General features: G+C 37.7%; 1 protein-coding gene across 3 annotated transcripts in view; it reads left to right on the forward strand.

Annotated features, from left to right (window-relative positions):
- Positions 1–15347, forward strand: part of KIF4A (kinesin family member 4A) — a 136523-nt gene that overhangs the window by 76481 nt on the left and 44695 nt on the right. For all 3 annotated transcript variants that reach the window (XM_065916392.1, XM_065916391.1, XM_065916393.1), the window contains 5 exons: positions 3906–4038; positions 5637–5695; positions 5803–5908; positions 10491–10547; positions 11561–11746. In XM_065916392.1, the coding sequence (XP_065772464.1) occupies positions 3906–4038; positions 5637–5695; positions 5803–5908; positions 10491–10547; positions 11561–11746 (541 nt within the window). The remainder of the gene's footprint in view (positions 1–3905; positions 4039–5636; positions 5696–5802; positions 5909–10490; positions 10548–11560; positions 11747–15347) is intronic.

The following is a 15347-nucleotide window of genomic DNA, read 5'->3' on the forward strand; positions in this document are numbered from 1 at the left end:
TAGTTGCTCTGCAGCATGTGGAATTTTCCTGGATCAGGGATTGAACCCATGTCGCCTGCATTGGCAGGCATGTTCTTATCCACTGCACCACCAGGGAAGTCCAATTCAATGGCTTTTAGTAAATTTACAGAGTTGTGCAACTATCTCCACAATCCAATTTTGTAACATTTCCATCACTCCAAAAAGATCCTTTGTGTCCAATTGTAGTCACTCCTATTCCCACTCCCAAACCCAGGCAATCACTAATCTGCTTTCTACAAGATTTGCCTATTAGGGACATTTCATATATGTAGAATCTTGCTGTATGTAAACTTTTTGTCTGATTTCTTTGACCTATAATATTTCTGAGATTATCAGTACTTCATACCTTTTTTTGTTAAATAGTACTCCATTGTCTGGATATACCACATTTTGTCTATCCGTTTCCCAGTTGATGAACTTTTGGGTTGTTTCAACTTTGGGGCTATTAGCAATTATGCTGCCATGAACATTCAATTGCAAGTTTTTATTTGGATATATGTTTTTTATTGGGAAGGTACAAGTGGAACTTTGGGGTCATATGATGAACTTTTAAAGAAACTGCCAAACCATTTTCCAAAGTGGCTACATTGTTTTCATGTTCTCCTCATGTTTCTGAATTTTGATTCATAGTTAGAAAGCCTTTCCCTATGCCAATATTAAAGAGGAATTCACCCATGTTTCTTCTGGTACTTATGTTGCTTTTATTTTGTACATTTCATTTTTCCATTTGGAGTTTGGTGTGAACCTATTTTATTTTAATATCCTTATTTTTCAATAACTCAATCATTTTTTCTGATTATAAAAGTGATACATTGCTTCTTTAGGACATTTAGAAAAGTATAAAGAATAAATCTTAAAATTGCCATAATTTTATCACCCAGAAATGACTGTCTTTCTCTTTGAATTCCTCCCTCTCTGGATCATTTAATCTTGGTTTCCTGATAATATTTTAAGACTGTTGGATAAAGAAACTGAAGAAAGCTTGGATCTTTTAAAGGGTCTGCTAAACATTCGTTCTAGTATAGCCAATTTAGAAGCAGTTGACCTATCTTAATTTCCTTTCAATTTAGTATAGACTTGTTTCATGTAAGACAAGACTAACCAAAACCATTTCAGACTTCTGATTACCTAGAAAAATCTATAGGATATCATTTCAGTTACAAAAGTAACAGATTCTAAGAAACAGTTGATGAAAGAATCAATTTAACTCAATTGTTCAATGTTTTTCAGAGAAATAAAGATGCTGCTACTTTCCTCAAAAATGTACACTTATATTTTTAGAGATGTTTCTTAAGGCTTTTTAACAAAATTTAGTTTATATACATGAATTTTTTTGTTTGTTTTCCTTAGGTTATATACTTATCTTTTTGAATATGTGTCATTGAAGCTTTTATATAGATTATCTGAGCCTGTTTGTCAATTTGCACGTACTCAACTAACTTGAATTCCTAGTAGCATTGGCAGTTAAATAGCATCTGTAAAGAAGAAACATTGGTTTCCATTGTATTTTCTCCATTTGGAGAAACCTTGGAAATTTTTAGAGGGGAAGAAACTATTGAGTAAAAAGTATTACTTTGGAGCTTGTCAACTTGCATGAATGATACTTGGAAGTTTTCAGTTTAACAACAATAAAGACATCAGAGCAATCTAAAGTAACACTAAATTTACCCATAGTTTATTTTTATAATCCACATTTTAATTGGGCATTCCTTCATAAGAGTGCTAATAAATTCTCAAGAGTATAATATGAGACCCTATAGTGTGACCTTGCTATTAACTTTTTGATAAAGAACATGCTAAGATCTTCTATAAGAATTCATGGAAGTCTTAAACTGGGTGAGAGGGCATCTGTTCCTAAAATCTTTTTCTGTCCTTTCTTGAGATTGAGAACAGCTGTTCCCTGTCCTTTTTTTCTCTTTATTATATCCTTGCAACTATTCATTTCCCCATGCCATTTCCTTCAAATCGAATCTTCGTATTTCTTCTGATCTTTTTTTGCCAGTCCTATTTTCCAGTCTTTTGAACAATTAATCCCAGTGAATTAAAAGAAAAAAAAGCAAATCAAAACTGCTTTTTATTGATCTGCTTCATTATTCTGGAACTGATATAGCAAATTATCTGCATAAATTCCAAACATTCTTATCTTTTAAACTATTTCTGTCCCTTCCTTTCACTCCTATTTGAAATGAATGCTATTGTTGCCACCACCCACACTAAGCCATTAAAAATTGATAGACAAATGAACAGGAGGCTGTGGGTCATCAGTTTGAAGCAAGGCAAGCATTTAGAAGGGACCACTTATTTATGGAAAGTTGTGAAATGTGTTCTTAGTGACCACAGATCATCCTTTCAACATTTTGGTTCCTAAATGCTATTTCTCTAAACTATAGAACAGATCGGTAAGTCACTTATGTTAATGAGCTTAAAATTTGACCATGAGGAGTTTCATTTCTACCTCCTCCATACCTCTTCTTTCTCTGTTTCCCTAATCTTTAATGAAGGATTGAGAATGAGAAGAGGGAAACTTCTTACATATTTGGAATAAGTAGAAAGATCTTAAACCAAGAGCTAAGGATAAAAGTTAGTCATTCCTGTTGCAACCATCATTTCAGTTCAGTTCAGTTCAGTCGCTCAGTCATGTCCAACTCTTTGCGACCCCATGAACCGCAGCACACCAGGCCTCCCTTTCCAAAACCAACTCCCAAAGTTCACCCAAACCCATGTCCATTGAGTCGGTGATGTCATCCAACCATCTCATCCTCTGTCATCCCCTTCTTCTCCTGCCCTCAATCTTTCCCAGCATCAGGGTCTTTTCAAATGAGTCAGCTCTTGTGTCAGGTGGCCAAAGTATTGGAGTTTCAGCTTCAACATCAGTCCCTCCAATGAACACCCAGGACTGATCTCCTTTAGGATGGACTGGTTGGATCTCCTTTCAGTCCAAGGGACTCTCAAGAGTCTTCTCCAACACCACACTTCAAAAGCATCAATTCTTTGGTGCTGAGCTTTCTTATAGTCCAACTCTCACATCCATACATGACTACTGGAAAAACCATAGGCTTGACTAGATGGACCTTCACTGACAAAGTAATGTCTCTGCTTTTTAATATGCTGTCTAAGTTGGTCATAACTTTCCTTCCAAGGAGTAAGTGTCTTTTAATTTCATGGCTGCAGTCACCATCTCCAGTGATTTTGGAGCCCCAAAAAATAAAGTCAGCCACTGTTTCCCCATCTATTTGCCATGAAGTGATGAGACCAGATGCCATGATCTTAGTTTTCTGAATGTTGAGCTTTAAGCCAACTTTTTCATTTTCCTCTTTCACTTTCATCAAGAGGCTCTTTAGTTCTTCACTTTCTGCTATAAAGGTAATGTCATCTGCATATGTGAGGTTATTGATATTTCTCCCGGCAATCTTGATTCCAGCTTGTGCTTCATCCAGCACAGCGTTTCTCATGTTGCACTCTGCATATAAGTTAAATAAGCAGGGTGACAACGTACAGCCTTGGCATACTCCTTTTCCTATTTGGAACCAGTCTGTTGTCCCATGTCCAGTTCTAACTGTTGCTTCCAGACCTGTATACAGGTTTCTCAAGAGGCAAGTCAGGTGGTCTGGTATTCTCATCTCTTTCAGAATTTTCCAACCATATCTGGCTCTAAATTATTACTTTCCTCCAAACCATTAATTTAAAATATTTCAAGCATACATTTTTATTTAGCCAGTATACTACCTGGCTGAAAGAATGGACATACTTTTTTTTCTAGATTTGCGAGGGGTAATTTTAAGCCAAGCCCCCCAAAGGCCTATGGAATATATATTTTTAATCCACCTCTAATATAGGTATTATTGATCAGATATTTTTCTAATATGTTACTTTCTTTGTTTTAGTGTGGAACCATCAGAGAATCTACAATCCCTAATGGAGAAGAATCAGTCACTGGTAGAGGAGAATGAAAAATTAAGTCGTGGTCTAAGTGAGGCTGCTGGTCAGACAGCTCAGATGTTGGAGAGGATCATTTTGGTGAGGCTCCAAGACTAAACTAGCAGTCTGGACATTTACTAGCTTTAGTTTCTGAAATATTTAATGTACTTCTCATTATGAGAGACAAGTTACATGAAAAGAAATGGATTACTATTGCCATATCCTCCATGGAACCCCTCCAGGGAAAATCCAACAAAGTATAATCAAACATACAGAGAAGTTAAATGAATTATACTGTGAAGACCTATGTATCTACCACAAAGAATCTTCATGGATCCCATTTTAAAATGGCTTTGTTCTAAAAGAGCAGAGAGGAAAGAACCAGGTCCCTCTGTCAACTTAAGTTCTGCCTAATCATCCATAATACCAAGTAACTATCTCCTCACTAAGAATTTAGTTCCTTTCTATCCCTCTTCCCCAAATGTTGTCACATTTCACATCCCATCCTAACAGCTGCCATGATGAGATGAAACATCTGGGGAATTAATTTTAGCTCCTTTTACATATGGTCAATTTTCAAATGGTGGATCACAATGTAACTAACTACACCAGTTTTGTGTCCTACTACCTGTTGGATAGTAACCTCCTAGATCAGTGCTGGCTCTTGTCACTAACATTTTTCTACTAGTCTAAATACAACTCAATCTTTTATAACACAGCTATTGCCAGCAGTGAAAATGAGTTTCCACTAAAATGTAATTGAACATCTGTAATTTATACACCTTCATGCATCAGTGTACTCCAGTCAAGGAAGGGTAAGCTTCTTAAAGATTTCTTTTTAAAGAAGCCAAATCCTAGGGCCATTGTAATGTCCATTACTAGCAGAAGGGTGAAAATGGGGTATAGGGGATTTTTTATATACAGTTTTCTATCTCCAGTGCTACATTTTATGTCTTTGAAGTAACCCTAGAAGCTGTGCTTAACATGTGAGTGTGGCTGACGTAACAGACAGTATATGTTATTCTAGCCACGTACCTATCTGACCTTTTTAAGGTTGTTACAATGGCCGCCCAAAGGGTTTTTGTTTGATGTCTTGTCAGAACTTCATAACAAGCACAGCATTTTTGTCCTATATAAACTGCCCTTCCCAAATCTGTTGCAGCATCTAGCATGTTACAGATACTGTGATTGAAATAAAATGAAAAGTATCAGTCACCCTTTCCAAAACATAGCTGTCTCTGCCATTTTGTCTTCTCTGCCATCATTCTTTTTTTTTTTTTCTGCCATCATTCTTATACCTCATCCTTTTTCTTGCTTTATTTTGCTGAAACTATCAGGCAAGTGGGCTTTTTGCAAACAGCAAGGAATAGCATGCCAGGAAGTATTGCTTTTTCTCCCAGTTGCAAGTTCTCTATGGAATTAAAGCTTCACACGCCACCCCATAGCTGAACTTCATGGCAAGCAGAAGACCCAGCTGCTTGGATGCTATTTTTAGTAGCTCATGTTGACTGAAAGGCTAATTTCCATGACTGTTAAAAAACACATTTCTAAATAACCAAAGCCCAGTAAATCCTCTATTACAGCAAATGAGGCAGCCTCTCTACCTAGGTTTTAATCCATTAAGAGTAGAAGAGAGGGCATAATTAGGTGAGGCTATCAGACACTGCCCCTGATGATCTCTTGGGTCTTTGTTGCAGACAGAACAAGCAAATGAAAAAATGAATGCCAAGCTAGAAGAGCTCAGGAAGCATGCAGCGTAAGTTTCCTCCCAGATGTTTGTTAGTGACCTATACCACCTTAGTGCATAACCATGGACTCGCTGGTCTTTGATTAACCCTTAGGTTCCTTTGCTTAAATTTTCAGCTGCAAAGTGGATCTTCAGAAGCTAGTGGAGACTTTGGAAGACCAAGAATTAAAAGAAAATGTAGAGATAATTCGTAACCTGCAGCATGTGATTACCCAGCTCTCGGTAAGCCAAGTAGGGGTAGTGTAAATAGGCATATTGCTTTCATTTGCTTCTAAACCCGTCTAACCCTGTACCTTTTGCTGAAACAACTTGATTGTGAGCTGTTGAGGACAAAGATCATGGATCATTGAATATAATCTGAATATTGAATTAGTTAAAACACTCATAGATCACATGTGCAATGGAACATTATTATTTCAGTATTCTAATCACACACTGGAAACAGCAACACAAGGGTGCAAAATTGCCTGGGTAGCTCAAGCAGCAGTCATTAATTTGCTGTCCTTTCACTATAGGCTAACTTAATAAGAGGCCTTATACCATACCCAGATATTAAATAAGCAGGATTCTGACCCATAGTGTAGAGCCTCCAGGAAATACCATAGCTCTCTTTTATAACCAGTAATAAATTAGTTTGACTGATCATTCTGCTATAAGTTTCCATTTCTATTTATTTTTAGAACTATTACAGTAGTTGTGGGTGGGTTTTACTGGGATGGTGGTGGTTGTTTTTTCCTGATGAAAAATTCTTAAAATCCTACCATCCTCAAAACCTCTTATTTTGATGTTCCTTCTCTTAGTCCTTAGGCGTAAATACTTTTTTAAAAGGTCAAAATCATATTATGTTCAGGGTCCTGGTTGGTAAAAGATTAGGGTTTGTTTTGTTCCATCTGTACTCTCTTGATTATTATTATGAAGCAGTAATGTGTATGTAAATGCCAAGTAGATATTCCTAACTCTGAAACAGAGGTTTTAATTTTACCAGAACAGTGATTCTCTACCCTGGGTCTTGCCCCATGGTGTTGTAGAGTTGTCAACAGAGTATCATAAAATCATCCAGACCTCTATTTTACTCTTAAAGAGTCAGTGAAAAAAATAGCATACAATATTGTGGAAGGAATGTTTAGGATGGCCAGTTCAAGAGGTAAAATGAATAAACTACCAAAAGACTAGAAAGCAGTGTTTTAGAATAAGTAGTACTGTATAAAATTATAACAGGTAGTCCAAGATGACAGTTCATTTATCCAACAAACAGGCCATAGTATTTAAGAATCTGAGTTCCAGAGCCAGAAAAACCCTGGTTTGAAGCCCATTCTGCCACTCACTAGCTGTGTAACCTTGCTAGGTACTGCATTAATATCAAAAGAAAATAATTCAAGTGACTTAAGTCAAGATTAAAGACATTATTCAGCTTATGAACTCAGCTGATGTACTCCTGAACTCCAACTAACTCCCTGAGTTGAAATATGATTGGAGTTTCATAGAGTAAGAAGAGAGGGATGTGTATCTTTGTGGTTTGACTCAGGTGGCAGTTTTTGTTGTTAATTGCTGTGAATCTTTTGATTGGAGGATGCTTTAGTTTTCATGCTTCTTGCTCAAAAATTTTGATGCAATCCCATTCTGCTAATTATCTAATTTTTTTCAAGAATTGTTCTTGCAAGTCTTGTTTTTTGTCAGTTGGTCAAGGATGACAGGTGGGAGAGATGGCAGAAAAGAGGAGAAAGGAAAAGGAGGCAAGGAAAACTAGGAACCCTCTCTCATTGTCTGTTTTAACCCTTTTACATCAGCAATATGAGCAAAGTGTGATGGGAGCCCTACGGAAGGAGTGATTAACTGCCTAGAAAATTCAGGAAGAAGAAACCGGGTCCTAAAAAATGAGTAGGAGTTTGCCACACAGAGAAAGGGGAAAGGATGATCTATATAGAGGAAAAGGTACTCGCAAAAGCAGAGGTGTAAATGTTTAGAACATGGTAAGAATATCATTGTGACTGAAAATAGAGTGCATGCTATAGAATGACTATCACAAGGTTCAATTTCACCATCTGTAATAGAGGTGAAGCATCTTATGTATGAAAATTTTGTGAGAAACTGCCTCAGAATTCAGGTAGTCAAGGCTGCAGAACCCTACAGGAGCTGAAACTTATTAAGATCAGAAAAGAGTGATCCAGGGCACCATTGTTCATAGCCACTACACTGATCTTAAAGGATTCTACATCATCTTATTTCTGGGTCTTTGGGTCACATGGGAAAGATGAAGAAGGAAATCAATGGAACAAAGTTAAAAATAATAGAAGTCATATCCTCAGTGAAGATCTGGCAGTATGACTGGTGCCTGGCGTGCCTATGGAGGAAGTTGCTAGTGGTGGTTGGCTCAGAGGAACTCTAGAGAATTGCAGTGTCTGCCACTAAAATTCACTCAGCACACACAGCAGGAGGGTGCTAAAGATTGCCACAAGCTGATAAAGTCCCTGGCTTCCATCCACTGTCACCATTAGGTAGAATAACCCTTTTACTCAGGGTTCCTGCTGGACTTTTGAATCAGAGTTTTCTGTGTCTATTGTTTGGAGACCCTCCTAGCTACATATTTTTTTGGAAATACACAACAATGTATCCTGTGGCTTTTATTAAGACTCACTACAGTGAAAGCGAAATGTTTCAAATGTAAATGCTTGTGCCCTTCATTTTGAATTATAAGTGATGGGCGAACACCCCCTTTTCAGTTATGAGGCAGTCATTGTTCCTGGACCTTTCCCCTGGGGTTTTAAGTGCTAAACTGTACTATTTCTTCCTTTAAAATATAATTCAAGCAAACCTCCTATAACAGTTACCTGTGAGGAAATTCATGCAGTCCTTTCAATTCCCACAAAATCGAAAATTTTTTTTTGTTTTTACCCCCTCCTTCAAGACCAGTTCCATAAAAAGATTTTTGCATGCCCGTAATGCTATTGCCTACAGCCTATAAGCACAAACTTCATTTTGGTGGATATTGCTGGTTAATGTAGCTCAATGTACCGTGGCCTTGTTCGCCTGACTGCTACCTTCAGCAAATGTATGTCCTTTTATTACAAGAGGTTCATAATAGCCTTAAAATGGGGAAGAAAGAGGCTATTAGATTGAAATAAATCCTATTGTTATATATTTACCTTTAGGATTATAAAGGCAGAATCCTGACATGTTCACATAGAACGTCACCAAAGCTTAAACCTTAGCGTTGTGAAATTTCATTGGGCCAAAAGGTAAACTCAAAGTAATGACATGTCTTCTTCAGGGCATGTTGAATCAGATCTACTCTGATCCTGACCCTCTGGAAGGTCCTAGAAAAAGTCTCCAAAAGCCAGTGTCGTAGGCCCTATTAATCTAGGATAGGCCTATAACTAGTCCTTTTACTGAGACTTACTGAGAGGGAGAAAAGGTAACCATTAACTTTTAGTATTTTGAAGTGCTCTGTTTTTTTAAGAAGAGTTTAGTATGTCCTTACCTTGGAGAATCACCAGTACTGTAAATCATAATAAGAAAGGATGTGAGAACACTGGATCTTCCTTTGAATTCTCTTTGAGTCTCACTGATTAGGAATTTCTGGGCAGAATAAGGGAAATGCTTTACAAACAGCATTTACTAAGGGCCTCTTTTTTTCTTCTTTTTTTTTTGGCCACACTGTGTGACATGGCAGGATCTTAGTTCCCCAACCAGGGATCAAACTCATGCCCCCTTCACTGGGAGCATGGAGTCTTAACCACTGGATCTTCAGGGAAGTCCCACTAAGGGCTTCTTTCACTCCTTGCCTTAAAGGTAATAAGATTGAAGTTTCAGTAACTATGTAATGTTTCACTGGGCTGATGCAGAGACTCCCTGTGCTAACCTAAATTCTCTCCTTGCTATTGAGCCAATAGCTCTTTTACCTATGACCTTAATCATATGACATCTTGAAAACAATCCTTTCTTCCCAGGACTTTGCAGAATCACTTCAACAGAAGTGGTAATCCTTATGTTTCAATGCCAAATAAAGCCTAAATTCCAGTGGGGAAAACAAAGCTTGTTCATGTGATAGCCTGTAAACAAATTTGTCCTAATAAGTGGCTTTAGGTTTCCCTTTTAGGTGGTTGTTATTCTAATGCCCCAAAAAGGTTTGTGCCCTTCTCTGAGAGGGAATCAGTGCTTACCTTTTCCCTTCAAGTAACCACTACCTGGAGTAACTACATATGATTGGTTCCTATGCATATGAGGCACAGAATCTGAAGTATGTTTGTCTGACTTCATGAGCACATTTTTCTGGGACGTTTATTTCCTTGTAGAGTAGGCTCTTGCTACCTTGACTGGCTATAAAATAAAAATCAAAAATAATCCTTTATCATATTCACTTTTCTGCTGCATTGCCTTTATTTGCTATATCTGGTCTTAGGATGCTGTGTTCATAAGAACTGACTAGACCTATATATTACAGAGGTAGACTTAGTGGTAAAAAAACATAAAAAGAAAGGGTAGCATCTATAAAGTGGATTAAACTTTGGCCTGTTCGAATGACTGTTTCACTCTAGTTCAGTGATCTCTGGCAGAGCAGGAGAGGTGCAATAAATGTCAGTTGCTACATGACCTTATTTTTACAAAGACCACACAATTGACCTTTACAAAGAAGACAGATTCTTGAGAGTTGGGAAGTGGAAACATGTGTTGGGGGGGTGGTATATGTGACTACAGAATTGGTCCAATACCTTAAATGATCTCTATATACACTTGAAAACAAGTAAATAACCCATATAAAATGCACTAGTAAGCTCCTAAACTGAGACATCATTTGTCATTGCAGGATGAAACTGTTGCTTGCATGACTGCAGCCATTGATACTGCAGTAGAACCAGAAACAGTAAGTAACTGGCCCCTTTATGTAAAACCAGGAGATTTAACTGTGCCATTTCTTATAATTGATCACTCAGCTGAGGAAGAGAATCCCTGATTGTTAGCATCCTCCATAGAATGCCCTGGAAATCTAGAAATCTTGAGTATAAATCTCAGCTAAGTATAAAATCCCTAACTTGGATAGGAGCTCTCTCTAGTAGTATAACTGGTAATGGGTGACAGGGCTTCTCAGGGATGCCACTTTCTATATTTGCAGTCTGGCATACTGATTTCTTGTTAGATGCTTGTATTCTGCATCAACTGTCTAGCATATTAAGACAGTGAAGGAAACAAATTAGGAAATTATGGCAAAATCAAAAAAGCATTAGAAAAGAAATGGAAGAGAATTTTTTCTCAGCATACTTTTCTATAGATGTGGTGGTTAGGGGCTAAAAGAACCAAAGAAAATGTTTTGAACATTCAAGTCGCAAGAATAGATCAAATGTATTAGAAATTGACTGATGGTTATAGAGCAGAGTCAAAATAAAAGACTGGACAATGGTTTGCTTGAGACAGCCTTTTCCCCCTAAAACAAATATATAATTGGTATTTTTTTTATATTCTGAAAGAAGAAAGATAGAAGATAAATCAGGTGCCAGAGATCAGCTCTAAGAATAAATGAAACCTCTTCTCCATTTCCGCCATTACTAAAGTGCCATTGCCAGAGCCCTCTCTCCTCGAAGGACCCCTTAGAATAAGGTGAAAGTAAGAAATCTTGGCCAGGCCTATAAAGAAAAGAGCAAGAAACTTGGTTCATTCTGAAAGAGTCAGTCAAAGGATATGAAAAATAAGGTGCTTGTGAGAGCAGGGAAATGGGTTAGCTCAATTTATTTCTGATGTTTAAAGCAAATGTATGAGAAGCCAGTTTTAAAAGAACAGAGGGACTGATAATGGAGAAGTGGCTGTGAGACTTGATGAAACAGTGCCTAAGAACTCCAGTTGCTTATTTCTCTTCCAAATCATTATCCTGATCTTTTCCAGCAAGAGGCCGTCAGTCCAGAGAGCACCAGGTCTTCTGATGCTTTCACTACTCAGCATGCTCTACGTCAAGCTCAGATGTCTAAGGAGCTGGTTGAGTTAAATAAAGCCCTTGCACTGAAAGAGGCCTTAGCCAAGAAAATGACTCAGAATGACAGCCAACTACAGCCCATCCATTTCCAGTACCAGGTAAAATATTTACTAGGGCACACGATATTCATGTCGACCATCTTTCTTTAGTTATACGGGAAGAAAACAGACACACCGTTTTTGATGATGACAAGGCAACATAAAATACACAGTATGACTGGAATTGTATTGTTGGTTAAACACAGAAGGGTACATTCAGGAAAAATAAACTGGAATTTTCTTTCATTTAATCTAATACCTTACTTATATAACAGGTATTTAATAAATAGATAATGTTATAATAAATGTGGTCCCTACTTGTAGAGAAACATTGTTTTAATAACTAAGCTGGGATTCTAAGGAAGGTACATCTCTTAGTAAATGGTCTGGGTTCAGGAGAGAATGATGAGGGCACTGGTAATGGGTATCTCATGACCTGGCAAATGGGTAAACTGCTTTTCCTAATGGTAGTCCTAAGTGTCTCTTGCTAATTAAAATCAGGTCTTTACTTAAAGACATGTCTTGGGCTCATAGGTTGTCCACAAGGTTACCCTTGCTCCAGACCTTATTTTCCCATGTAGCCAGGTGTTTCCCATCCACAAAGGGATGTCAGTAGAACTGGAAGGGGAGAGGATGAATTGTTTTCCTATTCAGAACCCCAAAGTCCTGTATGTTGTTCTCAAGAAATCCCTATATTATACATTTCTACCACCAGCTCCCGTAAATTTTCAAAATGAAAGCAAGTAAAGTGTTTCTACTAAGTAATTTTCACCACTTTTTTTTTCTATAGAGTAGAAGTTGTTTCCAAAATAATAGCCAAGTTGCCAGTAGAGGTTGTATTTCCATTTTGTTATCACAGTCTTAACATTTTTAAAACTTATTTTTTATGTCACACAAAAGCATGTATATCATTTTTACAGGTCAAATAGTACAATACTCAGAAAAATAAAAGCAAACTACCTTCTCTCCTATTCCCTAGGCTTATACTTTAAGTTTTTAAAGCTGTCTCCTCTGACATTTACCTCCAAATTTCTAGATAAGAGTTGGTAGTATAGTTGTTACTTTAAAATTTTTATACATTATCAATTGACTTCCCACTATGGAAGATGGGAATATTAGCTCTCTTACACATTCCCCCATGCACATTGTCTCACCTGTCTTTCAAAATGGCTGTATCACAGTTTTTGATTAAATGAATAATTACTGTTTAAATTTTATGATTGCATAAGTTTTATAGCTGAGCCACATAGTATAATATGATTCCATTTTCTTTCTTGTATAGCCTTTTGCATTTCCTGAAGCTAGTAATCTCATTTTGGGGAGTTCCCTGGTGGTCCAGTAGCTAGCACTGGGGGCTTTCATGGCTATGGGCCCGGGTTCAATCCCTGGTCAGGGAAATAAGATCCCATAAACCAAGCAGTGCAGCTAATATTAATAATCTCATTTTTTCATTTACTTAGTCTTCTGTGTGCCAGTCAACAATTTATCACCCAGGACTTCCCTGGTGGTCCAGTGGTTAAGAATCTGCCTGCCAATACGGAGAACACGGGTTTGATCCCTGGTCTGGGGAGACCCCACATGTCGCAGAACAACTAAACCTGAGTGCCACAACTACTGAGCCCATGCAGCTAGAGCTCATTCTCCACAGCAAGAGATGTCACTGCAATGAGAAGCCTGTGCACCACAACAAAAAAATCGCCCTAGACCTAACATGGCCAAAATAAATAAATACAATTTAGAAAAAAATAATTTATCTTCAGAACTTCCCTTGTGGTCCAGTAGCTAAGCTTCTGTGCTCCCAATGCAAAGGACCCAGGTTCAATCCCTGGTTGGGAAACTAGATCCCACATGTTGCAACTAAGAGTTTGCATGCCATAACTAAAGGTCAAAGATCCTTTGTGCCACAACCGAGACCCAGCGCAGCCAAAGAAATAAATAAAAATAATGTAAAAGATAATTTATCTCTAAACTTCTTAACAGAATTATAAAGCTCCTCTCAGTAGAACAAATGTACCAGGTAGTTTTTCAGTCCATTTCTTTCTTGAAGACAACCCTCCTATCTCTGTCTTGGTTTGTTTTCTCTAGCCCAGCTATCAGCCTGGGACCATTGTTTACTGGGAGCAATGCTTTACTGCTCATCTCTGTGTTGAAACCAATTCCATGTCTTCCTCATTCTTGGGCTACCTCTTTGTGTTGGTGGAGTACAACTCAAATAGCTTTCTGAGAAAGTGTACATGAAAGGAAAATGTTTTAAACCATTCACTGCATGCCTGAAAATAGCTTTTCGTTTGTTGTGGTGAAAGTAATAGTGCTGTTTCTTACATTTGTTAGTTTGTCTGGGTTTAGAATTCTGCAGTGGGAATTGTTTTTCTTCAGAATCCTGAAAGATTTGCTCCATTATCTTCTATTTCCAGTGCTATTGATTAGAAATCCATTGTAATTCCTGATACTTTTTTTTTGTGGGGAGGAGGGCACACCTAACAGCTTTTGGGATCTTAATTCCCATGTCAGGAATTAAACCCACAGCCCCCCTACATTGGAAACACAGATTCTTAACCACTGGACTGCCAGGGAAGACCCCTGATTCTTTTTATTTGACCTGTATTTTCCTCTCCTCTGGCAACTTTCAGGATCTTTTCTTTGTCCCCAAGTATTCTTGAATTTCACAATGATGGGCCTTAGTGTGTATCTGTTCTCATGTATTCTGCTTTGTGCTTTGTGAGTCCTTTCAATGTAGAAATTTGTATTCTTCTCTAGTGGGAAGTTTTCTTGTATTATTTCTTTAATAATGCCCATCACTGTTTTCTGTTTTCTCCTTTCTTGCACTCCTCTTAGCCAGATATTGAATCTCTGAGATTTAGTCTCTGCTTTTCTTATCTCCTCCCTCATATTATCTATTTCTTTGCCTCTTCATTCCACTCTCTGGGAGATTTCCTTCCACTCCTGGTAAATGTTTTTATTTGCCTATTTCTAAGATTTTTTAAAATCCCCTAATTGTTCCTTTTTATAACCTCTTCTTTTTTTTTTTCATGGATGCAATACTCATCTTTAAGGATAGAAATTGAATTTTGTTGAACTTTTCTTCTTCATCCTGCCTTGCCTCTGTTTCAATCAAATTCCTTTCTTTAGTGTATTTGATTTGGTCCTTCTCTAATGTAAGATGTTTTCTTCAAATTTCCAGTGATTTTTGGTTATCTGTTGATATTTAAGAGACACTAATAGCCAATAGGAGAAGCCACCACAATGAAAGCCTGTGTACTGCAACAAAAAATAGCCTCCACTCACTGCAACTAGAGATAGCCTACATGCAGTGAAGAAGACCCAGCCCAGCCATAAGTAAATGAATTAGCCAATAAGAAGTTCTTTATGCATAGGTTTCTCTGGGCTGGTCAGTTATCATTAAAGAAATCTTTCATTCTCCTGCCTAGAGTTGTGTGGGGAGAATAGCAGTATGCCCTATTTCTGGTAACTCAGTGCAAATAGGAGAGTTGAAGTCTCTCTGGTTTTATACAGACTTCTTATTTAATCCCCTATCAATAGTGTGTTAATTTATCCCTGTCTTTTGTTGTGTCTCCTGCCTATGAGTCCAGCCTGTCAGGTTCAGCTTCTCCAGAGAGGAAAGCTCTGCTCCTCTTTGCGGTTCAGATACAAATTGGCTTGT

This window comes from Muntiacus reevesi, chromosome X, assembly GCF_963930625.1.
Source record: "Muntiacus reevesi chromosome X, mMunRee1.1, whole genome shotgun sequence".
Taxonomy (NCBI): domain Eukaryota; kingdom Metazoa; phylum Chordata; class Mammalia; order Artiodactyla; family Cervidae; genus Muntiacus; species Muntiacus reevesi.